At 32.3% G+C, this 27571-nt stretch overlaps 2 protein-coding genes and 1 long non-coding RNA gene across 3 annotated transcripts; all 3 read left to right on the top strand.

Moving 5' to 3' along the window:
* Positions 1-590: 590 nt before the first annotated feature.
* LOC143076509 (uncharacterized) lies at positions 591-1842 on the top strand. Its single transcript, XM_076252328.1, has one exon. It carries the CDS (start codon positions 916-918, stop codon positions 1453-1455), a length of 540 nt encoding a protein of 179 aa, XP_076108443.1. The 5' UTR covers positions 591-915; the 3' UTR covers positions 1456-1842.
* A 2632-nt stretch (positions 1843-4474) lies between these two features.
* LOC143076508 (uncharacterized) lies at positions 4475-7837 on the top strand. The gene is made up of 5 exons (XM_076252327.1): positions 4475-4774; positions 5334-5452; positions 6137-6252; positions 7044-7168; positions 7680-7837. Exons 1-4 carry the CDS (start codon positions 4505-4507, stop codon positions 7163-7165), a joined length of 627 nt encoding a protein of 208 aa, XP_076108442.1. The 5' UTR covers positions 4475-4504; the 3' UTR covers positions 7166-7168; positions 7680-7837.
* Positions 7838-13259: 5422 nt separating this feature from the next.
* LOC143076507 (uncharacterized) lies at positions 13260-23958 on the top strand. The gene is made up of 5 exons (XR_012978674.1): positions 13260-13557; positions 14212-14330; positions 19053-19168; positions 20119-20243; positions 20880-23958. It is a non-coding gene; the product is annotated as an uncharacterized LOC143076507 (long non-coding RNA).
* Positions 23959-27571: the final 3613 nt, after the last annotated feature.

The raw sequence follows: 27571 nt of genomic DNA, 5'->3' as shown, positions 1-27571 counted from the left end.
AGCCTTTTATTGCTCCAGTATTGGCAGTGAAGTTAGATGCGACAAGGATAACAAGGCCCTAGTGCACTAATGTGTATTGTAGCTGGCGAGGTTAAAGTTGCGAGGCCCTAGTACACGAACGTGTATTGTAGCTGGCGAGGTTAAAGGACGAGGTCCTAGTACACGGATGTGTATTCTAGCTGGCAAGGTTAAAGTTACGAGGCCCTAGTACATGAATGTGTATTGTAGCAGGCACGGTCGTTGTTGATAAGGCCCTAGTGTGTATATACATTGTAGAAAGCATGGTTGTATTCAACACGGCACTAATGTATATAGCATTGTAGCTGGCATGGTCAAATAAATATTGGACAAGGTCCTGTTATGTTAACAGTGGCATGGTTCACTTGTATATAAGTTTTTAATACTTTGACATTTTATAATGTTTGTTTCACGATTGCACATTTTTCAGATATTTTTCGAGTTGGTAGATGGAAACAGAATTCAGATATTTCGGATGAACTTTCTACATTGAAAGCTAGATTACCAGAGTACTGCTTGAGCTCACGTTCTCTGAACACTCGTAAAAAGTACCAGTATGCCTTTAATGCTTTCTGTAAGTGGACTAAAATACATAATATTACTCCATTACCTTCATCTGATTATACAGTTTCTCTATATTTGATTCACATTTCACAGAATGCAAAATCGGCAAGCAAGATAAATGAAGTAATATACGCCATTAGCTGGGCACATAAACTGGCTGGATTTAATAATCCTTGTACATCTGAATTAGTAACGTTTGTAAACGAAGGAGCACAGAGAAAATTGGGACATTTTATCACTAAGAAAGATCCTATTACACCAGACATTTTACGAAAGATTGTTCATACTTATGGTACTCTTAATAGTAATCTTAAAGACTTAAGAACTGTTTGTATGTGTTTATTAAGCTATGCAGGTTTTTTAAGGTTTTCAGAACTAGTTAATTTGAGAGGTATCGATATAAAGATTTATTCTACACATGCAAATTTATACTTGGCAAAGAGTAAAACTGATATTTACAGAGCAGGGAGGGATGTGGTTATTTCTAGAACTAATCTTGTAACTTGTCCTGTCTCTATGCTAGAACGATATCTCAAATTAGCTAGTATTACATCAAATTCTGATGAATTTGTTTTTAGATCCGTTAATTTTTGTAAGTCTGATAATTCTTATAAACTTAGAAGTACAGGTCCGTTGTCATACACGAGAGCTCGAGAAATACTACTTTCAAGTTTACAGAGTATAGGCTTAGATAGTAAAAAATTTGGACTGCATAGTCTCCGTTCAGGAGGGGCATCGGCTGCTGCAGCGGCTGGTGTAGAGGACAGATTGTTCAAAAAGCATGGTCGGTGGAAAAGTGACACGGCCAAAGACGGTTATGTTAAAGAGTCTTTGAAGGATAGACTTTCTGTAACAAATAATATTGGAATTTAATGATGTATTTTTTCGTTTATTTTTTCTTTACCCTTTCTTTATTTTTCGAAGCTTTGCTGCACACTGTCAGGCGAGCTGATCCCATACAAAGGTGTTGAGTTTATTTTGTAAATAATTTATGTTCGCTTGAAGTTATGAATTAGAACATAAATATATTTATTAAAGTTATGTACACCGGTATGTAAACATTACCACGTGTATTTGTTTATAAAATTACACGTGTTTGAAAGTATATAATAGGTTAAATGTTTTTCATTGGTCGAGTTAGAACTGACCATAATATTTGAATAAGGTCATTTCAAATATTTCGTGCTATACTTTTGGCGGTTTTGTATATTAAAGATATTGTCATTCGAGGTTCGCTTTTGGTGCAGTAAAGTTTCCCACCCTCCCACCCCACTTAATGTATTTTATTTGTGTTATTTTTTATTAATGGGAATAATAATGTGTGTAAGAACAGAATCTTTATTTGATTCATAAAATGTATTTTCGTACATAATGAAAATTGTTTTTATTTTTGTAGATTGGTTTTTGTGTTTGTTACCTGCAGCGGCCTAGGTAGACAGTAACACTGATGAACATTTTTTACGTTGCATTTGTCTTTAATAAAATTAAAGCTTTGCTGCACACTGTCAGGCGAGCTGATCCCATACAAAGGTGTTGAGTTTATTTTGTAAATAATTTATGTTCGCTTGAAGTTATGAATTAGAACATAAACAATATTTTTTTAATCTGAGCATGCAAATTGAAGATTACGTTATATATTTTACATTAAATATATTTGCAGAATAAAAACTTTGGTAATGAGAGTCCCAGACAATATATTAATTGACTGTTTTCCCACTAATTCCACGTGTTTTAAGTAGTAGTTTACTCGTAGTAGCCCACAATGCATTGTAGTTCATTGAGTCGATTGGTCAGTTTTTCAAGGCCATATTGGCCTTGTGTTTTGGAAATTACTATGCAAATATATTCTGACGTCAGAAAATCTAGAGTTCTCGACCTGTTAAATGGTTTTAGTGATAAGACATCCTTCTATTTAGCAGAACAATGTCAATACACCAGCAAACAGCTGCGTCATGTTGGTCTCTTTATGGTTTCTTGTTACCATACTTCTTTTTAGTATCGATAATTGCGTAATACTATTACTAGGACACTAGAACTCCGTCTCTGACAATAATTATCTTTGCTATAAACATTTCTTAATGTAGCTGATGATGTGGGAAAAGGGGGGTCTAGCTACAAGGCCCTCGCAAGGTCGGGATTAAGGTCGCATATGGGTGTCTTTCACCATCTGAGATTTTGAAATGGCATACAACAATCAGCCTAGATATTGAATGAAGTGTGCAATTTAAGAGAGTGGTATTCAGGTATAAAACTTATAAATTAAGATAGAAAATTATGTCTTTTCTTTGTGCTTCCTATTTTGTACTAAGATTTTAGACTTACGAAGACGCAAGTTTAACAAGCGGGTATTTTGCGGACAATTTGATTAAAATTCAGATGTTCGTAATTCGCATGCTCGTATACGTTGGTTGAAAAAGTCACATGCGAAATCCTGAAAAAAGTGAAACTATATACGCATCAGTGGTAGCATGGATATATCTAATATGAAGATGAAAAATGTACAAAGATCTACATTTTCAAATAGATTGTTTTGCGGATTGACTACTCATTCTATCTTTTCGATGCAGGTTAGTGATTTTAAACGTTTATACATAAATTGCTTGACTTATCTTGCTATTGATTATTTGGAACAGATTTTTATTTCAGATGTTACTTAGTTTTACAGTGATGAACATTAATAAAAACTAATCAATATTGTTAGAAATGCATTTTATATATTAGACTAAGTACTTTTGTTATCTTCTCGTACAGGGACATAACAGTAAATTCGGTAGGTATATTTTGATTCAACTGGAACAATCTGCTTGACCGGAGTTGAGTATTCAAATTCACCTATTACACATTTTGTATAGATGTATGTTAATATGATACACATGTAACTATAATAAATAATTTCTTACTTACGTTCTCGCTTACTTACCTACGCAGTATTTAGCGATCAAGCGCAGAATATTTAGTCAACACGTTCAAATTCTGGAATAACGTTACCACACATTGGTATCCATGTATGATTTTCATGAAAAGAAAAAAATATTTAAAACAAAGGCAAATTACAAAATTATCATATTTTATCCTGTCTGAATTTCAAAATCAAATTTCAAATCTTATGGCATGATTTAAAATTGAAAACTATTGTTTCTGTATATTTTGTTTTTTGTTTTTATATCTGTGGCATATATCGAAGCTGATTAGGGGTCTGAGGCGGGGGTTGACGCTGGTGCACACGTTTATCCAGTTGATCCCATGGCTGATCATTAGGATTCCGTTTATTTTGGAAGGCCAAGATAGCACATTGATGATATTCTGCAAGTCCAAACATAACTATTGTCAGACATAGCTAAGTGCAAAATTGTCTGAAACCGATTTAAGATATCTTGCTGCTATGTCATTTGGTTTCTAGCATTCATACCACATTCTCTCAATCTAATTTTAGTATTAGAGATTTGCAAATAAAAAAATGGCTATGTGTAAATTCACATTGAGATAAGACGTGTCACGGTACTTGTCTATCCCAAATTCATGTATTTGGTTTTAATGTTATATATATATATATGTTATTTTTGTTATTCTCGTGGGATTTTGTCTATGTGTGTTACATTTTAGTGTTATGTCGTTGTTCTCCTCTTATATTTAATGCGTTTCCCTCGGTTTTAGTTTGTTACCCCGATTTTGTTTTTTGTCCATGGATTTATGAGTTTTGAACAGCGGTATACTACTGTTGCCTTTATTATGCACGTTTAAAATGATAAAACTTGATTCAGATTCGGTACATAAAAGAACATTATTATTTAACCCAGTAAAATATAGACTCAAGATAAATTTGTCATAAGTAAACAATTTGATCACAAATATATACTAGGTGGTTCTGTTTCTTATCTTTTGAATTATTTTATGTTTTTAATATTTTTTATTGTAGAAAAAGATGTTCGGTAAAATTATTTTCTTAATACTTCCATTGGCTTTCGAAACTACTCCTGTACCTTCAAGACCTTTGGGATTTATATATGGAGAACAAAGTACAAATGTTGCGCCAGTCGAGTTCGATGTCTACATGGGGCCTCTTTGTCCGGACAGCCAAGATGCCTTACCAACTTTAGTCAAACTTGCAGACCATTACGGACCGGACAAGTTAAGACTACGCATGCATCAATTTCCTTTACCGTATCATAGAAATTCATTCCTGGTTGCTATGGTAAGTTCTAATTGTCTTTTTAATCAAGAGAGTATACGTAGTAATTTTTGTACGGAATGATAATGGTTGTGTCGTAGAAACACAAACGTTCAATACTCCGACTTTTACTTGAAATTAAGAAAATAAGAATATATCGTTCAAATGAGACAGATTAAAAATCATGAAAAATACACTTAAAAAGTTTCCTTTGACTGAATCATTTTTTTCTGTTTTTAACTTCATCAAAACGGTAAAATCCAAATATTTTGGAAAAACCACTACAAGAGGGAGGTATGACTTTTTAGGTCCGGGTCAAATTTTTTTTCCGTGCAAAAGCGCGAACATTTCTTTTTTATTTACAACGCTCACAATTTAACACTATATGGTTTGTGGGGAAATCAAGTATAATAATATTTTGTTTGACATATGCTTAACCACAATACTTTTTTTCATGAAATTTGGGATCACCAGAACTTTATGTCAAAGAAATAGCCACCAATCAGCTGAAAGATTGGTAATTTCGATATAACAGCAGGCAAAGTTTTTTCCCCAAAATGTTTAAACATTATTTATTTAACAGGGAACCCATTCAGTGGATAAGATGACCAACGGAAACATGACATTTATCTGGGCACAAATTGTATACAGCCATCTCGATATCTTTTATGATACGACTCTCACCGAGGACCAAGTTATATTGTATGTACTTTATATATTGAAGTTATATTTGATAAAGCATGATCAATAAAGACCTTCCTATCATTGTAAAAAGATTGATTGATTGATTTGATTTGATTGATTGATTGATTGATTGATTGATTGATTGATGTTTATACCTACTTTCAGCACTATATCGCTACTGTGGATTCATTATTATGCGTTGGATACCAATTTTCGTGGATTTCGTAGGCACAGTCAAACCACGAAATTAAATATTCAACGAATGATAATTTTTCTATAGGTTTGTATGCAGACTTCAGCAAAACCACGAAATTAAATATCCACGAATATGCAAGTTTTTTCAATCCACGAAAATTGATACCCACGAAAATAAATGAATCCACAGTATTTCATGTCCATCCCTTTTCATTGGTATAGAAAGCCGAAATGCTTAGAGATAGTTAACGATCTTCGGCAGATAAACTGACAATCCCAAATACGGAATTCGAACTCGCAACCGCTGTGTTGAAACGCTACTGATGCATTAGTTGGACTACTAAGTTGACCTGCATCAGTTAATCTGCGCATATATACTATTGTAACCATTGAATCGATTCAGCGAAACATGCATGGAGAAGGACAATTATATTCAGTTTTATTGTTTTATTTTTTGTTTCCCTGAGCTTTTATAATGCTCTGTAATATATTGTCCTTTATCTAAAGGAAAATGATAGAGCTAGCAAAGAGCATGGGATTGCCGGAAGTGGAATTCAAACAGCTGGTAACAAATAGTGGAATCAATCACAAGTGTCGAGTCGAATGGAAACATGGTTGTTCAAGTAAGCATTTTTTTCCCTCTTTATAAATGTTTAAATATAAAACTATATATAATTCAACTTATGGTATCTACACAACTGTATGCTGATAACCGTTAGCCCAGTCTCTATTTTACAGTTCTAAAATGACGTCCTTATTACGCAAAATGTGAACAAAGCCTTGAAAAGACTTCCATCAAAATCTTTGGTTTTAGTGAACATCATTCGTGTGATTAAGGGCGTCATCACTTCCGTTCCTATGTTGAGCGAGTGGTGGGGGAAATATAATGCTAAATGCAGGGATCATTCGTAATATGTCTTCCTGTAGACTTCGCTGGTGTTCCATAAGTGGTTTCGGTGGTATGTGCATAGATATTAATGATTGTTCACTTATATGTATATACATATCATATAACAAAACATTTTAATATTATTAATTTATCTTCTTTAGAAAGTAGTTGATGAGTGTTCATTGTAGTAATGTGTTTATAACAAATGATAAGGAATGTTAGTTTGCATTTGACGATGTCTACGTACTCATCATGTTTATCGATCTGTTAAAATCCCAAAACGAATATTACGTAATAGAAGTCTAGGCTATAGCAATACACCGAAATGCCCTCACGGTCATCCGATGTCAAAATGAGGGAACAATTTGAAAACAAATGATATGTCTTTCTCATTTTGTTTTTCAATTTCATTTTGGGTCATAAATATTGATAAAACCAATGTTTTTACGTATAAGTATACGTTATATGAATATTTACAGATTTCCCCAATCTTACAATGTTTATTTAACAGAGTTTTTGTTTTAGGAGGAGTAACTTCAACTCCGACCTTTATGATAAATGACGTAGTAGTGGCTGAAGATGACCAAGCCAACAGGTCAGAAGCTGACTGGATTAAAATTATCGACCAAATACTGAACCAAGTATAAAAGGTAATAATAGAATTGAGAATGGAAATGGTGGAATATGTCAAAGAGACAACAACTTCTACGAACAGCAAAAAACAGCCGAAGGACACCAATGGGTCTTCAACACTGCGAAAAAATCTGGCACCCGAAGGCATGTTTCAGCCGGCCCCTAAACAGAAATGTGTACTAGTTCAGTGACAACCAAACTACAAAATATATAAATGAACTAAAATTAAAAAGCTAAATCTTCAGCTTTGAAGAAGAAAAAAAAACATATGTTATTTTCTAAAACGTTTATTGGCAAATATTTCAAAAACTTTGCAAACTGATTCGAACATGATCAGGGCGAGAAATTAAGATTACCGTTTAAGAATTAAGGTTAGAATATGAGAGTGACAGAAAATTTGCTTTGAGACAGGTTATACCTACGGACTTCTCAGAGAACAGTAAGGAATCCTTGTACTAAACAAAAAGTATACTAGTCTAAGACTATGTATCACATTCAATGTCCTCATTCTTTTTTTTTTCATTTTAGGTGCAGTTGGAAAGTTGCGATAGCGAATAACAACATCTTCTTCATTCATTGTTGAACTAAAATCTACATGTATTTTAAAAAAGTGAAAAATCTTACAAGGTGACTTTTGTAAAATTCATTTGGTAAAAAACTAAATTGTCATAAAGTTATAGATATTGCGGAGTTTAATTGTTCTGATAGCGGTTGTCCTGGTGAGTTCAATTGATATTGATGTATATATGTACACAGGTGGCGTTAAATACTTACATATACATCATGTTCATTTTCCTTTTCGACTATTCCCAAATTCATATCATTACTTAGATAGTACGGGTAATAACTTGGATCGTAGAGGAGATAACTCAGTTAAGAAAAAAAATCCAATAAAAAGTTTTAACCTATTATGATCTGAAGGCGTGTTATAAGAGCAATCTTCTCACATTTTATCTTAATTCTATGGTGTAGTTTTCTTTTTGTCACACACAATTGGATTTTCCATACATACTATAACAAAATCTGACAATTTTGCACAACCTGTAGCGTAGAAAAAAGTCCGATGACCCATACTTTTATAGTATTTTTGAAAAAAGCATGATAAAAACTTCATTTTGAAAAATTATTAAAAAAAATATGGATTTGATATAAAACACATTATTTGTTTGATATAAATACATTCAAGATTTTACCACTTTTTTCTTAGAAATCAAATACCGCAACTACTAACAAAAAGATTTATTTTCATACGTCTATCATGTCTATGGCTTTGCAACTTTTTATTTTATTTTCTATGCCTTCCAGTTATTTAACAATCTGCAGTTTGAATGCGATATCATTTTGTGAGAACATAAAAAATACTTTTAAAAGAAAGTGATTAGGAAAATTATCTTGCCAATACAAATGCATACAGGACAAAAAAAAACATCTATGATTTGTTTTGCTATTTCGATTTGAAATTTTGAAGTAGTAAAAAATCAAGTATTTAAAAGTCTAATATCATATTGCCGGCTTTGAATTCGAGTTCTATATTTTTTCGACGGGTTGTTTACTCTGTGGTAAAACATCCTGGTACATGCACTCGGTCAATTACAAGCAACCAAAAGAAGTAAAATCAAATATATAAACTGTGCAATTTGGGAAGAAAGTTTACTACTTTTTGATAATTTACTCATGTTTAGAAAGCATTAAACTGTAAACTTTCCCTCAAAATTGTACCGAATAAAATCTTGAATATACATATTTAAGTTGCTATTGATTGACCGATTGCTATGATGTCCAACCAGAGAGAAGGCGGCCAGTTGAAAAAATAAAAATTCCGGATTCAAAAGTCTGTAATATGAAAATTGGCTAATAACTTATTCAAGATAGCAAAGTAAACAGTTTTCTTTTCCCATGAATTGTATGTACTCCGCAGTAAATTGTTCATGCTTACATATACATCATGTTCATTTTCCTTTCCGACTGTTCCCAAATTCATATTATTCGGTTCTTACACATCATAGGCTTTCAGTGTTCCTGATGAAGGTAAACCCAGAAAAGCGCTTCGGATGCATGAAATTCATAACGTGTTGTTTTCATTAATTCACGAATTTGAAATATAAGTTGCGAGTAACCAGCCCCCTAGATGCAAGACATATTTAACAAATATTGGTTTATGATTTTGATGTAATTATGCATTGGTAATACAATGAATCTTGTGGTTAAACACATTTGTTCGATCAGTTAAACAAGAGCGACAACTCTATTATAGTTCATATACAATAAAAAAAAACTATTCTTTCTCACTGTATTATCGACGATTTACTCTAATCTATAATGTTCGGATATCAAGGGTTTTTTTTCCTTTGCTTGCTAGTATATAAACAAAACTTGCGGGAAAAAATGGTAACATCATGATATGTCTGTTGATTCAGAGAAATGTTGTTTAAAGCCATTACAACAAAAAAGTTAAATCTCAAAAAAATCGAACTCCGATGAAATTTCAAAACAAAAAGTCCCTAATCAAATGGTAAAAATCAAAAGCTCAAATACATCAAGTAAATGGATAACAACAGTCATATTCCTGACTTGGTACATGCATTTTCATATGTAGAAAATGGTGGATTAAATCTGGTTTTATAGCTTGCTCAGCTCACTTGTATGACAGTCGCATCAAATTCCATTATATTGACAACGATGTGTGAACAAAACAAACAGACATCTTGTGGAGAGTTGTCTAATAGACAATTACACATCTTTTTTTTTTATATATATAGTAGGTAAAACGTTCACATTTGAATGTCTACTCGCAGAGCTCTAAACAGTCCGATTACAAACACGATAATTTAAAGCAATGTACCGCAAAGCTATAAAGGAGAGATGGAAGAAAAAATGATATTCAAACTCATAAGTCATAATTCGGTGGTTTCGAAGTAACAATTACAACAAAAGTAACATATCCGTTGTCGTCTGCATGCGAAACAGATATTTCATATGAATCACGAACTCGAGATTGTGTCAACAAAATTTGGTAGGAATGATTTCGACTTTACCTTCTTGAATCCTTAGCTAAATATCTGTCTTGTAAGCAACAACCCTCTATTAAGATAATCATGATAGAAAACACAAGCTTCTGAATGTCGCGACTAACATATATAGGCGTTGCTGGAATGTTGCTACATAGAAATGAAAATTATAAAAAAAAAAGAAGATGAAATCGTCTTTTTTTTGTCGTAAAGTTTGTAGTCATAGTAAATTTTAAAATGTTAGTCAAGATATGAAGCAGACTTCCATGCATTTGTGATATATTTTGTCTCTAGTTCGATGGGTTAGCTATAGATGCAGACTAAGCAGTCACCAAACTTTGAATCATTTAGTGTTAGGACATTATTCTATAAGCAGAACAATTTTAGTACAACAGTAAACATCTTCGTCATTCGGTCTCTTTTGAATAGTTTTCACATTTGCATATTTATAAAAGGAAATGTGATCTGATCGTTTAGATATTTCTACTGGCCAAACAACATATCAACCAATATATCATTAGTATGAAGACTGAATATCACCTGACTCAGGTCAGTACCTTGTGGTACCCCAGAATCAATGCCCTAGTAGACTTGTTTGATTTCGTACAATTTACAAATCTTTGCTTGCAGTAGCACAGAAATTAGGCAATCCAACATAATGGATAAAATAATCTGACTCAGTGATTATTTCAGTGATGTCCAGTTTTATGCATCAGAAACGTGATGAAAGAGTTCCTGTCTACCGGCGCAAGAATAAACGGTTAGCTTCCTCATGTGTTCAAGAAGTGGACAGCTTCTGTGACGGAAGTGTGATGATGTGGGCGGCTATCTAAAATGTCCGGAATAAGGAATAGGTACATGTTTCTGATAATTTAACGGCTCAGACGTACAGAGACGAAATTCTCCAACCTCGCCTCATGTATTGTTATAGAGCGACAGCAAGAGTTTTTCCAGCAAGAAAATGCTCGGCCTCACACTGCACGATTAGCAATGGACTACCTTGAGCAGAATAACAACAATGTGCTACCTTGGCCTTCCAAATCACCGGACAAAAATCCTTATGAGCATCCATGGGATCAACTGGATGAACGTGTTCCAGTGTCAACCCTCACCTCAGAACCCTAATCAGCTCCGACAAATGCCACAGAAATTAAAAAAATAAAAATCACAAAAAACAACAACAACAAAATAATAGTATTCAATTTTAAATCATGCCATAAGATAAGATAATAAGAGTGTACGTTTGCAATTCAGACAGGATAAACTATGATAATTTTGTAATTTGCATTTGTTTTGAAATTATTTTTCCTTTTCTAGAAAGTTATACATCGACCACAGGTTTAAATTCTGAATTAATACGTTTTATCTATAAAATCTAAAAACAATGTTTCACGTTATGTAGCCGAAAGCATTAATTGTTATATTAAAAATTATGTATACCTATATACGCTGCGCTTCTCCGCTAAAACTGTATAATACGATGATACTCAACTCAAGTCAAGCAGATTGTTTCAGTTGAAATGAATTCGCAAAACAATCTAAATAAAATATAGATCGCTGAATTTGTTATCCTCATATGAGATCTTACACCAATGCGTATATAGTTTCACTTCTGCCGGATTTTTATGTGACTTTTTAACCAATCTACATATGAACACGCGATATATTATAAGACATATCCGTCTTTTGATCAGATCTTCCGCAAAAAAGCCGCCTGCCTCTTTAAATAGAAAATAAATGTCAATGTATAATCAAATACTTATCAATAATACTTTTTATATATGCGTAACTTTTTATTGACCATGCGTCTTCATAAATCCAAAATCTTAGTACAAAATAGGGGATGGGGGGTGCTCCAGGTTCACCAGGCTTTTTTATGCTACAGTTGTACAAAATTGTATAGATTATGCATTGAAAATCCAATTTTGTGTAATAAAAATTAAACTACAGCATAGAATTTTAAGATAGAATATGAGAAGAAAGCAACAATAATAAGCTTTAAGAAAGGAAAAGAAAAACATTGGTTCAACATAATTATTTTCTTGCTACATATAACACTATTATGAATGTTACTTTATCTCTCCTTAAATTTGAGTTCGCTGCACTTATGTGGAAGAGTGGGGAAATATGAATCAAATAAAAATACTCTGTTTATGTAAAATAAAGCCGTAAATATGATAAACTGTAACAGTAAATTTCGTCCGGTAGGAAAATTTGTCCGCCAGACTTTTTTTCCTCGTTAATGAAGTCCATATCCATGATTTTACTAGGAATACAAGTCCTAGGACAAATTTTGCTAGGAAAATAAGTCCATAGCTAGTAAAATATGTCTGGCACTTATTTTCCTACGAAAAAATGTCACATACTAAGACTTGTTTTCTATAAGTTTTTATTATATTATAAAAACTATTAAAAATGGAAAAAAAGATCTTAGTTTAGATAGGAAAGTTTCATTGTTTTTTTCCTTGTTAAAATAAAGGACATGTATGTTATAACCTAGCTAGTCCTTGGAAAAGTATAAATTTAACTAAAATATTGATACACAACTGTAAAATAATATTAAAATATAACAGTTGAATTTACCTTTTAAAATAAAGGGCATAGACATTTTTACTTAGGAATATTAATGACATGGACATGATTTTCTAGGGAAATTAGTCAGGGACATGAATTCTATTAACGGTTTTATGCACAACTCTTAAACAATAATAAAACATAAATATTGAGTTTCCATAGTTTATAAATTTTCCTTTTAAAATAAAGGGCATGGACATTTTTACCTAGTAATATTAATAACATGGACATGATTTCCTAGGAAAATTAGTCTGGGGACATACATTACTAACATCTGACTAAATATACTAGTAAATTCTGTAACCATGGACTTTTATTACTAGTAATATTTGTCTGCCCAGACATATTTTACCAGGACATAATTATCACTTGCAAATGTACCTAATTTTCGTTCTCAACTTAAAAGTTTTACACACGAATTACATGCAGTAAAACATGCACTTGAAAGATAAATTTGTCATAAGTAAACATTTTTTTATCACAAATATGCATGTTGTTATGTTTCTTATCTTCTGAATAATCTTATGTTTCTAATTTTTTTATTGCAGAAAAAGATGTTCAGTAAAATTATTTTCTTGATACTTCCATTGGCTATTGAAACTACTCGTGTACCTCCAAGACCTTTGGGATTTATATATGGAGAACGAAGTACTAATAGTGCGCTAGTCGAGTTCGATGTCTACATGGGACCTCTTTGTCCAGACAGCAAAGCTGCTTTTCCAACCATGGTAAAACTTGCAGACCATTACGGACCAGACAAGTTGAGATTTCGCATGCATCTGTTTCCTTTATTGTATCATAGAAATTCTTTCCTAGTCGCTATGGTAAGTTTTGATTCTTTAGGTAAATTGAGAACGCCTGTCGTAATTTCATAAGTTGTGTCTTAGGAGAAAACGTTCAATGCTATGACTTTTACTTAAAGTTTTGAAAATATATCGTTCAAAAAAGAATAGCTGACAAATACGAAAAAGACACTTATTAAGTTTTTCCGGATTTAACTTCATCAGTAACACTAAAATCTATTTTTTTAAAGGCCAATGAAAGGTAAAATTAAAAAAATTTATCGAACTCTAAAGAAAATTTAAAGCGTAAAGTTCCTTATCGAATGGCAAAATCAAAAGCCAAAACACATAAGACGAAAGAAAAACAACAGTCATGTTCCTGACTTTGTACAGGCATTTTATTAGGTAGAAAATGTACAGAAACACGTGAAATAATTACCAATAGGGATATTATATAAAAGCCAAATCCATAGGAAATCATCTTTACCTGAAACATTAGTTTTATTCTTTTCAATCAGCGTACTACTTTAAACAAACAGTTTATGCTCATTTCGTTAGATTGTTTATCCACTCTAATATAGAAATAATAGATATGCTTAAAAGTACATACAATGGCCTAATCAAAACAACATACACTTTTTATGTTCCAAATTTAGTATTTTTATATATAATATATAAACATCATTTATTTAACAGGGAACCCATTCAGTGGACAAGATGACCAACAGGAACATGACATTTATCTGGGCACAAAATGTATACAGCCATCTTGATATATTTTATGATAAGACACTCACCGAGGACCAAGTTATATTGTATGTACTGAATGATCTATTAAAGTTATATTTGATAAACCATGGTCAATAAATAACGGTGTACATAATAAACATCAGACCTTCATCGGAATCTAAAGAGATAGATTAATTGATTAATTGATTGATTGATTGGTATGTGTTAAACGCTACTTTACGTACTATAATTGTGCTATTTCGTATCTGTCCCTTTTTATTGCTAGAAAAGCAGGAGTGCTCGGAGAGAATCACCGATCTTCGAGGGGGAAAACTCGTACAGATACCTGCCATATACGGAATTGGAAACTCGCAATCGTAGTGTTGAAGGGATAGTGATGCAGTAGTTAATACTACGAAGATATCTTGGCCAACGAGGTCCCAATTCAAAAAGAAAGTTTCCCATAAAGTTCGAGTATTTATATATTTGAAAGCTTATTGATCAGTTGGAAATTAACTTGAGTAAAATCTATTTTCAATGTTAAGACAACCTCCGAATAATAAATCTTATACATCTTTTTATTATCTTAAATCTGGGTTGGGGTTCACGCTTTGAGGTGTTCACGCTTATATATTGGCGAGTTTTGGCAGTGTCTATGGGCCACTCGATATTCTCGAAATCAAGATTTTCGGAACGTCTCGAAATTTTTCGATCATTTATACAGGTAGTTATTTATGTCTTTTATACGGTCCCTCTATGGATAGGCTACCACGTGGCATTGTAATTTTCAACAATCAAAGTTAAATGGTAATTTGGAAAGTAAACCAATCAAGAATAGATTGCATTCATAAACTCATTTATATGTTAGAAACTATTTGCCTTCTGAAAAAACATGTTATTTTTAATAATGTGAACGTTTATTAAATATCAAGTATAATTATAACGCTTATAATTCATGCTTTGATACGGTCCCTCTACTCGTTATGTGTGAAGTATACAGCGTGCTGTTGTGCATTGTGACAATAAACCTGGAAATAGTTTATTGATATGTAATGACCCATTTTGTAAAAAATATCCAATCTCATTAATAGATACTATTAGACTAAAAGAATATTCTTTTTTAAGTTTATACTGAGAATGAATTTATTCTTAATAGAATATAATTAATTGTAATATATATACTTGCATTTGAACAGTTATCGGATATGTTCCTTACGTCGTAACTACAATCCCCTTCCCTTTCCTGAATGTGACCTACCAAATTAGACTATTTACCGGATTTGTTATCACATAAGCAACACGACGGGTGCCGCATGTGGAGCAGGATCTGCTTACCCTTCCGGAGCACCTGAGATCACCCCTAGTTTTTGGTGGGGTTCGTGTTGTTTATTCTTTAGTTTTCTATGTTGTGTCATGTGTACTATTGTTTTTCTGTTTGTCTTTTTTCATTTTTAGCCATGGCGTTGTCAGTTTGTTTTAGATTTATGAGTTTGACTGTCCCTTTGGTATCTTTCGTCCCTCTTTTATTACATTTCTACACGTCTTGATTCATTCACATTATACATCAACCTGCACAAATAGGCTATCGGTTTGCGTTCACAAAAATGCCGGATAAAATATCAATGTATTCGGAGTCAAAACACTTGAGGTAACTTGAAATCCGAATTCAATTTATTAGACTTGTATATTTGACGACGCAAATGCCAATTTTTATACTGAGTGCCAGTGCGTATACTTTTTATTAACTATTTCGTGCACTAAAATACCCCGTGCATACAATAATATTAATTTCGCTCGAAAATGTGCATTTTCGCTTTTCTCATCTAATTTCAGGACACGGCAGTAAGTGCTTGACATGTGACTTCCAAGCATTACTTACGGTATTCTGTCCTCCAGCTATTTCTCTTTTGTTTTATTTTTTTAATAACTGTCCTACTATGACATTTTCGAAATGCTAAGGATTTTCTACCCAAAGGATAGATAACTTAACTTTGTACTTTATTTGACGTTTTTAACTTTTTTCATTCGAGCGTCTGGCGTACCTTATTTTAATCCTGGTAACTTTTTATATCTACATATTTTTTTAATATGAGGCAGGCATTACCTGTGAATGGGGACGAAGTCTGTATGAATTTTTTTTTTTTTTTAATTCAAAATCTGTTAAAAAAGAAACGAAAATACCGTAACGTTTCCGATTTTGGTTTCTGTTGTTAGGGATTTAGTTGTGACGTTGTTTAAGTTATTACGTCATATTCAATGTAATCAAAGAAACGCTATCATCAGGTAACGTTTTTTTCATATCAAACAATTATTAAAAATGAATTGGTATTGAGTTTCAATCCTATATTTTTCTAGACTGATAAATATATATTTTATTCAAAGTCTCATGCAAACAAGACCGGAAAAAAAAGTTGATTTTTGCGCAAATCTGGGGATTTAAAAAAGTCTAAAAAAAAAAGTTAACGATTTTGAGTTCATTAGTATATTGAAAAATTCGGGAAATTTTCCCTTTTTTTTATTGATTGATTTTTCTACCGTAATAGGGGACTTCCTCCCCATATAAAGCTTGGTTATTTTGAGAGTATGTTCAGGTTTTCATAAAACTTTTGAAAAAAAATTGTCCATAGTATACGGATGCCCCATCCGCACTATCGTTTTCTATGTTCAGTGGACCCTACAAATGGGATAAAAACTGTAATTTGGCAATAAACATGTTAAAATTAAAAAGATCATATCATAGGGAACATGTGTACTAAGTTTCAAGTTGATTGAACTTCAACTTCATCAAAAACTACCTCAACCACAAACAAGCGGGACAGACGAACGAACGGGCGGACGAACGGACGAACGAACAAACACAGACTAGAAAACATAATGCCCATAAATGGGTCATAATAAATTGGGAATAAAAAATATTCTTCAAAAACAAGTTTGAAATTGTTCCGATGAACAGTGTTGACAAAATGAATTTTCATTGGATTATGAACTCAAAATCGTTAACTTTTTTTTCACTTTTTTAAATTCCCGCATCTGCGCAGAAATATACTTCCTTCTTTTTAGGTCTCGTTTGTCATGAGACTTTGGGTGAAATATATATTTTATCAGTCCAGTAAAATCTAGGAGAAACACAATCAATAACAGTTTCATTTTAAATTAGTATTTGATATGAAAAAACGTTACCTGATGATAGCGTTTCTTTGTTTACATTGAATATGACGTCATAACTAAAATAACGTCACAACTAAAATCCCTTACAACAGAACCGAAATCGGAAACGTTACGGTATTTCCGTTTCTTTTTTACCAGATTTTGAAGTGAAAATATGTTTGAAAAAAATATATATACCAGGATAAAATTGCGATTAGTTTGTACAATTTGCATAGGACATCAGGTTTGTAGAAATTGTGATTTGCAAAAGTGTTATCATAGGGGAAAACATTCGCAAGTTATAAATAAAATAGTCAAGCTTTAAAATTCATATTGAAATAGTAGCTGTATATATGGTCAAATCATATGTTTTCGTATGTCATATGAATTCGTATTAAGCATGCGTTTTCAATGGAAATGGTGACGCCACAAAGCATTCTTAGTAGCACGTAAAACCTATGATACGAGAATTTACACTTTCAACTGACTTGTGAATGTACACATAATCGCATATTTTTAATAAATATGAAAAATAAGATGTAGTATGATTGCCAATGAGACAACTCTCCACGAGAGACCAAAATAACACATAAATTAACAAATATAGGTCACCGCACGGCCTTCTACAATGAGCAAAGCCCATATCGCATAGCCAGCTATAAAAGGCCCCGAAATGACAATGTTAAAAAATTCAAACGAGAAAACTAACGGCATAATTTTGGTACAAAAATTGCACGAAATACAAATATTTAACACATAAACAAACGACAACCACTGGATTACAAGCTCCTGACTTGGGACAGGCACATACAACAATTGCACGAAATACAAATATTTAACACATAAACAAACGACAACCACTGGATTACAAGCTCCTGACTTGGGACAGGCACATACAAACAGAATGTGGCGGGGTTAAACATGTGATTTAACACCAGTATTTTCTTCCTCTATTCATAATGAACTATTTCAATTAAAAAAAAACAGCTGTCTTGGGTTCACGTGTTGCATTTCTTTTTTTTAAAGAAAGCAACGTATTTACACTTAGTCTAGTCAAAGACAGACAACTTAAGGAAGTTCGCTACTCAGTTTCAAAATAACAAGCTGTTTATAACACTAGTATATATTGATAGGGAATTAATAAAGGAACCAAAAGAGTTTGAGCAAAAATAAAATAAAGGTCAATGTGCTTGTTTCTTAAGACTTTTACAGATGGCTTATAATCATACACGTAATCATATAAAATATTAATACAAAGAAAACATGGGTGTCAATGGGGAATTGTTTTTAATGCATTCAAATTCAAACCAGAGGATTACAAAAATCTGGAAAAAAAATCGCGAACTTCCTTAATAATAAACATTTAAAGTTCTAGGCCATTTTGTTCAGGTTTATCTCGACACATACCACGACATGATAAATACTAGTGAGTACATGTATCGATGAATGAATTTTTTTGGAAAAAAAAAATAATTGTAATATAATAGTGTATACTTAACATGCTTAATAAGCTTGCAGCTGTTAAATCTGCTCATAAACTATTTTAACCATTAAATCGTTTCTGCAAAACATGTAGATGGAAAATTATATACAGTTCTATTGGTTTATTTTTTGTTTCCCGGAGATTTCATAATCATCTGTGACATTGTTCTTTTTTTAAGGAAAATGATTGAGCTAGCAAAGAGCATGGGATTGCCGGAAGTCGAATTCAAACAGCTGGTAACAAATAGTGGAATCAATCACGAGTGTCGAGTCGAATGGATACATGGATGTTCGAGTAAGCATTTATTTTCCTCCTTATAAATAATAAATCTAAGACAGTAGATAATAATTCAATTTATGGAATCTACACAACAGTATACTGATGATCATTGGCCCAGTCATTATCTATCATTCTAATATGACGTCCTTATCCTTATAACAAAGCCGTGTTCTAATGAGCACAAAATGCTTTTGACGCATGCGCACAAACTAACTGTTATTCTCGTTTTTTCCGTTTATCCTTGTAAATTATATATATTTCAGTAACTTACATATAAGTTTATTAAATATTGTTATTAAAACATCATATATTTCCCCTGCTATTAGTTTTTAAACTTATTAAATATGAAAATGAAATGTTCATATTCATAAGGAGGAAACGAGAACATTCAAATATTTCTATGGTATTTTCGTACACTCGACTTACACTAGGAGTCCTATTAGACTCGAAATAATTCCTTCATGTCATGCTCTTTGCTCATTTTAACATGTTTGGGTAGGCCTTAAATTTGACCATGTTTTATTCTTCGCTAACGCTCAGTGTAAAATATCGACATTTATTACCTACCCATGTTAAGATTAACATAGAGCATGAAATGACGGGATTATTTCTTAGATAAAATTAGGGAGTTTCTTTTCTATAATTCCTTTTTATCTCCGATCTTCTTTTAAATAACATCAAGTTTTTGAATAGTTTCTATGAGTATACGAAATATACATGCATGGATTTGTGTCGCAGATAAAATAAAATAAAAAAAATAACATATCTTTGACTTAAAAATGTGATTAAAATGAAGGAACAATTTGAAAACAAAATTAATACTAAGTATTTCTCATTTTGTTATTTAATAACATTTTGGGTCATAATTATTGATTAAAAACTAGGTTATTACATGTACGTATACATGTGAACATTTACAGAGTTCCCCAATCTTACATTGCTTATTTACCAGAATTCTTTTTTAGGAGGAATAACTTCAACTCCGACCTTTATGATAAATGACGTAGTAGTGGCTGAAGATGACCAAGCCAACAGGTCAGAAGCTGACTGGATTAAAATTATCGACCCAATACTGAACCAAGTATAAAAGGTAATAATAGAATTGAGAATGAAAATGGTGGAATATGTCAAAGAGACAACAACTTCTACAAACAGCAAAAAACAGCCGAAGGCCACCAATGGGTCTTCAACACTGCGAGAAAATCTGGCACCCGAAGGCATGTTTCAGCCGGCCCCTAAACAGAAATGTGTACTGGTTCAGTGATAACCAAACTACAAAATATATAAATGAGCTAAAATTAAAAAGCTAAATCTTCAGCTTTGAAGAAGAAAAAAAACATATGTTATTTGCTAAAACGTTTATTGGCAAATATTTCAAAAACTTTGCAAAGTGATTCGAACATGATCAGGGCGAGAAATTAAGATTACCGTTTGAGAATGAAGGTTAAAATATGAGAGTGACAGAAAATTTGCTTTGAGACAGGCTATACCTACGGACTTCTCAGAGAACAGTAAGGAATCCTTGTACTAAACAAAAAGTATACTAGTCTAAGACTATGTATCACATTCAATGTCCTCATTCTAACAGGAATAGAATGCGTATTTATAAATCCCGCAAATCGATAGGACATTGAAGTACAGATTGATATTTTGTTTTGTAGATTGATTTATTTATTGATTGATTGATCTGTAAAAGCGTATTATTGAATTTTATTTTTCATTTTAGGTGCAGTTGAAAAGTTGCGATAGCGAATAACAACATCTTCTTCATGCATTGTTGAACTAAAATCTACATGTATTTTTAAAAAAGGGAAAAATCTTACAAGGTGACTTATGTAAAATTCATTTGGTAAAAAACTAAATTGTCATAAAATTATAGATATCGCGGAGTTTAATTGTTCTGATAGCGGTTGTCCTTCTTGTGAGTTTCATTGATGTTGATGTGTATATGTACACAGGTGGCGCTACATACTTACATATACATCATGTTCATTTTCCTTTCCGACTATTCCTAAATTCATATCATTACTTAGATAGTAGGGGAGATAACTTAGATCGTAGAGGAGATAACTCAGTTAAGAAAAAAAATCTAATAGAAAGTTTTAACCTATTATGATCTGAAGGCGTGTTATAATAGCAATCTTCTCACATTTTATCTTAATTCTATGGTGTAGTTTTCTTTTTATCACACACAATTGGATTTTCCATGCATAATATAACAAAATCTGACAATTTTGCACAACCTGTAGCGTAGAAAAAAGTCCGATGACCCATACTTTTATAGTATTTTTGAAAAAAGCATGATAAAAACTTCATTTTGACAAATTATTTAAAAAAAATGGATTTGATATAAGACACATTAATTGTTGCTTATTTGTTTGATATAAATACATTCAAGATTTTACTACTTTTCTTAGAAATCAAATACCGCAACTACTAACAAAAAGATTTATTTTCATACGTCTATCATGTCTATCTATGGCTTTGCAACTTTTTATTTTATTTTCTATGCCTTCCAGTTTTTTAACAATCTGTAGTTTGAATGTGATATCATTTTGTGAGAACATAAAAAATACTTTTAAAAGAAAGTGATTAGGAAAATTATCTTGCCAATACAAATGCATACAGGACAAAAAAAAAACATCTGTGATTTGTTTTGCTATTTCGATTTGAAATTTTGAAGTAGTAAAAAATCAAAAAAAAAAGTCTAATATCATATTACCAGCTTTGAATTCGAGTTCTATATTTTTTCGACAGGTTGCTAACTCTGTGGTTAAACATCCTGGTACATGTACTCGGTCAATTACGAGCAACCAAAAGAAGTAAAATCAAATATATAAACGGTGCAATTTGGGTAGAAAGTTTACTACTTTTTGATAATTTAGTCATGTTTAGAAAGGATTAAACTGTAAACTTTCCCTCAAAATTGTACCGAATAAAATCTTGAATTTACGTATTTAAGTTGCTATTGATTGACCGATTGCTATGATGTCCAACCAGAGAGAAGGCAGCCAGTTGAAAAAATAAAAATTCCGGATTCAAAAGTCTGTAATATGAAAATTATCTAATAACTTATTCAAGATAGCAAAGTAAACAGTTTTCTTTTGCCATGAATTGTATGTATTCCGCAGTAAATTGTTCATGCTTACATATACATCATGTTCATTTTCCTTTCCGACTGTCCCCAAATTCATATTATTCGGTTCTTACACATCATAGGCTTTCAGTGTTCCTGATGAAGGTAAACCCAGAAAAGCGCTTCGGATGCATGAAATTCATAACGTGTTGTTTTCATTAATTCACGAATTTGAAATATAAGTTGCGAGTAACCAGCTCCTTAGATGCATGACATATTTAACAAATATTGGTTTATGATTTTGATGTAATCATGCATTGGTAATACAATGAATCTTGTGGCTAAACACATTTGTTCGATCAGTTAAACAATAGAGCGACAACTCTATTATAGTTCAAATACAATAAAAAAAAAACTATTCTTTAAATTCTCACTGTATTTTCGACAATTTACCCTAATCTATAATGTCCGGATATCAAGGTTTTTTTTCCTTTGCTTGCTAGTATATAAACAAAACTTGCGGGAAAAAATGGTAACATCATGATATGTCTGTTGATTCAGAGAAATGTTGTTTTAAGCCATTACAAAAAAAAAGTAAAATCTCAAAAAATCGAACTCCGATGAAAATTCAAAACAAAAAGTCCCTAATAAAATGGCAAAAATCAAAAGCTCAAACACATCAAGTAAATAGATAACAACAGTCATATTCCTGACTTGGTACATACATTTTCATATGTAGAAAATGGTGGATTAAATCTGGTTTTATAGCTTGCTAAGTTCACTTGTATGACAGTCGCATCAAATTCCATTGTATTGACAACGATGTGTGAACAAAACAAACAGACATCTTGTGGAGAGTAGTCTCATAGGCAATTATAACACGTCTTCTTTTTTGTTTATAAAAGGTAGACATTTTCCCATTTGAATGTCTACTCGATTACAAACACGAAAATTTAAAGCAATGTACCACAAAGCTACCAAGGAGAGGCGGAAGAAAAAAGGATATTCAAACTCATAAGTCATAATTCGGTCGTTTTGAAGTAACAAGTACCACAAAAAGAACATATCCGTTGTCGTCTGCATGCGAAACAGATATTTCATATCAATCACGAACTCGAGATTGTGTCAACAAAATTTGGTAGGAATGATTTCGACTTTACCTTTTTGAATCCTTAGCTAAATATCTGTCTTGTTAGGACATCATTCTATATAGCGTGACCATGTCAGTACACCAGCTGCTTCGTCAATTAGTCTCTTTTTGGTTTTCTTTTACACAATCATACCACAACTCCATACGAATTCATGAATGCGCAATGCTTATTACTAGAACTCCGACGAACAAGTCAGATTCAAAATCCTGCAGAAGTGAAACTATTACCCATCGGTGTTAGATCTCAAATGGGAATAAAGATACAGCGATTTATATTTTGATTATGTTGTTTTCGGATTGACTTTTCAATTTCATCTGTTCCGATGCAGACTATTCCTTTTCCTGCCAGGATATCCGTTTTAAAATTTCTCCTGCCCCTCCCAAGAAAATCAAATGGTTGTTCTCTTATGAGTTTTTTCTTCAAAAGTTATTAATTTTAAACGTTTATACATAAATTGCTTGACTTATCTTGCTATTGATTATTTGGAACAGATTTTTATTTCAGATGTTACTAAGTTTTACACTGATGAACATTAATAAAAACTAATCAATATTGTTAGAAATACATTTTATATATTAGTACTATTGTTATCTTCTCGTACAGGGACATAACAGTAAATTCAGTAGGTATATTTTGATTCAACTGGAACAATCTGCTTGACCTGAGTTGAGTATTTAAATTCACCTATTATACACAGTTTTTAGCGATCAAGCGCAGCGTATTAAGGTAGACACGTTCAAATTCTGGAATAAAGTTACCACACATTTTCATATGCGTTTTATTTATAATCGATGTATGATTTCAAGAAAAGAAAAACGAATTTAATACAAAGGCAAATTACAAAATTATCATATTTTAAAATCCTGTCTGAATTTTAAACGTAATATTATCTTATGGTATGATTAAAAATTGAAGACTTTGCTTGGTTTGTTTTTGTTTTTGTTTTTTTTTTTATTATTATTTCTGTGGCATTTGTCGGAGCTGATTAGGGGTCTGAGATGGGGGTTGACACTAGCACACACGTGTGTCTTGTTGGTCCCATGGATGCTCATAAGAATTCAAGTCCGGTGATTTGGAAAGGTAAGGTAGCAAATTGATATTATTTTACACAAAGTAGTTTATTGCTTAACGTACTGTGTTAGGCCTAGCATTTCCTTACTGGAATAACTCCCTCAATCGGTCAATAACATGCATAAGGCGAGGTTTGAGTTTGGAGAATCTTATCTCTGTACCTCTGAGCCGTTACATTATCTAGAACATGTTCCAATTTGGTTTTACGGACATTATAGATAGCCGCCGACATCATGACACTTCTGCAACATCTATTATTTATGTATGAATTGTCTCATTTTGTGCTTCTGCAAGCAAATATTGGTAAATTGTACAAAATCAAACAGGTCTACCAGGGCGTTGATTCTGGGGTACCAAAAGGTACTGAAATGAGTTAGGTTACATTCAGTCTTCATACTAATGATATATTGGTTGATCATGTGTTTGGCCAGTAGAAACATCCAAACGATCAGATACTTAGTGTTAAATAAAGTATCGCGATGGCCAGTAGAAACATCCAAACGATCAGATGCTTAGTGATAAATCGAGTATCGCTATGGCCAGAAGAAATATCTAAACGATCAGATGTTAAGTAAAAAATCAAGTATCGCAATGGCCAGTATAAACATCTAAACGATCAGATGCTTAGCGTAAAATTAAGAATCGCGATGGCCAGTAGAAACATCCAAACGAACGATCAGATGCTTAGTGTAAAATAAAGTATCGCGATGGCCAGACGAAATATCCAAACGAACGATCAGATGCTTTGTGTTAAATAAAGTCTCGCAATGGCCAGAAGAAATATCCAATCAATCAGATGCTCAGTGTAAAATAAAATATCGCCGATGGCCGGTAGAAACATCCAATCGATCAGATGCTTAGTGTAAAATAAAGTATCGGCGATGGCCAGTAAAAACATCCAAACGATCAGTGATTAGCGTAAAATAAAGTATCAACGATGGCCAGTAGAAACATCCAATTGATCAGATGCCTAGTGATAAATAAAGTATTGCGATGGTCAGTAGAAACATCTAAACAATCAGATGCTTAGTGTAAAATAAAGTATCGCCGATGGCCAGTAGAAACATCCAATCGATCAGATGATTAGTGTAAAATAAAGTATTGCCGATCGCCAGTAGAAACATCCAATCGATCAGATGCTTAATGTAAAATAAAGAATCGCGATGGCCAGTAGAAATATCTAAACTATCAGATGCTTAGTGTAAAATAAAGTATCACGCTGGCCAGTAGAAACATCCAACCGATCAGATACTAAGTGTCAAATAAATAATCGTGATGGCCAGTAGAAACATCCAAATGATTAGATGCTTAGTAAAAAATAAAGTATCACACTAGCCAGTAGATTATAAACATCCAACCGATCAGACGCTTAGTGTAAAATAAAGTATCCCGCTGGCCAGAATAAACAGCCAAACGATCAGATGATTGGCTTTTTCGTCATAAAAAAAGAAGAGAATAATGATCGATTGTTCAGTTATATTTATGGAGCACTTTAGATTTAAATCTACCAATATATTTAAGAGTATCTTTCAAATTTCAACATTACTCTATTGTTAATAAATATAAACTGTCTTTTTAAAGATTTGAGTGATAGTTATGCGTAAAACATGAGACTGAATGAGTAATAATATTTTTAAATTAAATTAACGGCATAGAATTATCAGAGTATTATATATAAGGTTTCAACTGATTTTTATAGTTCGTTCTTATGTTGTACTGATATACCACTGTCCCAGGTTAGGGGGAGGGTTGGGATCCCGCTAACATGTTTATCCCCGCCACATTATTTTATGTATGTGTCTGTCCCAAGCCAGGAGCCTGTCAATCCGTTGGTTGTTTGTTTATGTGTTACATATTTGTTTTTCGTTCATTTTTTTTATTCAAAAAAGGCCGTTAGTTTTCTCGTTTGAATTGTTTTACATTGTCATATCGGGACCTTTTATAGCTGACTATGCGGTATGGGCTTTGCTCATTGTTGAAGGCCGTACGGTGACCTATAGTTGTTAATGTCTGTGTCATTTTGGTTTCTTGTGGACAGTTATCTCATTGGCAATCATACCACATCTTCTTTTTTATATGGTCTCAAATAGAATAAAAGACAAATTAACCAATGGAACAATTGCTAATGGAAGGTAACGTACAGTATGCAAGCACTTATAAAATATTTTGAAACTATAGTTTCATCATCCCCTGCCAATTATTACACGACTGTATGCTTTAAAATCAGTTTTCTAAATTCATTCCTCTATTTTCATTATTGTAGATATGTGATATACTATTATAGTATATACAACATGCCTTAGCAATAAATAACTAAAAGAAAATGTGTAAAATCTTTCTGCTTCCGTTTTCATTCCGTATTCCGTTCTGTATTCCGTTTCAGCCTTGTAGCAAAACCCACTGTTTATAATGTTCAGTTTTATCCAATCCAAACGGTTTGGTGTATGCTTTGGAAAATAATTCCCAGAATGCAGTAGATTCTGAAACGTTCAAGTCGAATGATAATAATTGAATTAAATACTAAATTTTGTTTTGAACTAACCATAAAATTTCTCACTGGAAGAATAGTTAATTTGTGTATTATATTTGTGAACATGGTGAATGCGTTAATCTTTAAGGTTTTGCTTCGGCTCTGTTTTCAAGTAATTCACATTGCGATTGTTGTGTATAAACTATGATAAACATCGCTTATTTCTAACTTAGCTAATTTATAACATAAATAAGTGTAGTCGATTTTAGATATCTAACTTCTCCGTCGGTTGGTCTCAGGCATTGATACCACATCTGCTCATTCGAATATCTAGTATTAGAGATTTGCAAAAAAAAAATGGCTATATATGCACTTTTCAAATGATAAAATTTAATTTTGATTCGGTACATAAAAGAACATTATTATTTAACCCAGTTAAATATAGACTCAAGATAAATTTGTCATAAGTAAACAATTTTATCACAAATATATGTGTTGTTCTGTTTCTTATCTTTTGAATTATTTTATGTTTCTAATATTTTTTATTGTAGAAAAAGATGTTCGGTAAAATTATTTTCTTAATACTTCCATTGGCTTTCGAAACTACTCCTGTACCTTCAAGACCTTTGGGATTTATATATGGAGAACAA

This window comes from Mytilus galloprovincialis, chromosome 5 (assembly GCF_965363235.1).
Source record: "Mytilus galloprovincialis chromosome 5, xbMytGall1.hap1.1, whole genome shotgun sequence".
NCBI lineage: Eukaryota > Metazoa > Mollusca > Bivalvia > Mytilida > Mytilidae > Mytilus > Mytilus galloprovincialis.
Note: the sequence above shows the minus strand (reverse complement) of the source record. Positions and strands in the feature narration are given on the sequence as shown.

What these genes read in the sequence shown, in the direction of transcription:
- LOC143076508 (XM_076252327.1), top strand. Translation starts at nt 4,505, where the DNA reads ATGTTCGGTAAAATTATTTTCTTAATACTTCCATTGGCTTTCGAAACT. An exon ending in ACCGAGGACCAAGTTATATT is followed by an intron (nt 5,453 to 6,136) that starts GTATGTACTTTA and finishes CTTTATCTAAAG; the next exon opens with GAAAATGATAGAGCTAGCAA. An exon ending in ATGGAAACATGGTTGTTCAA is followed by an intron (nt 6,253 to 7,043) that starts GTAAGCATTTTT and finishes TTTTTGTTTTAG; the next exon opens with GAGGAGTAACTTCAACTCCG.
- LOC143076509 (XM_076252328.1), top strand. Translation starts at nt 916, where the DNA reads ATGTGTTTATTAAGCTATGCAGGTTTTTTAAGGTTTTCAGAACTAGTT.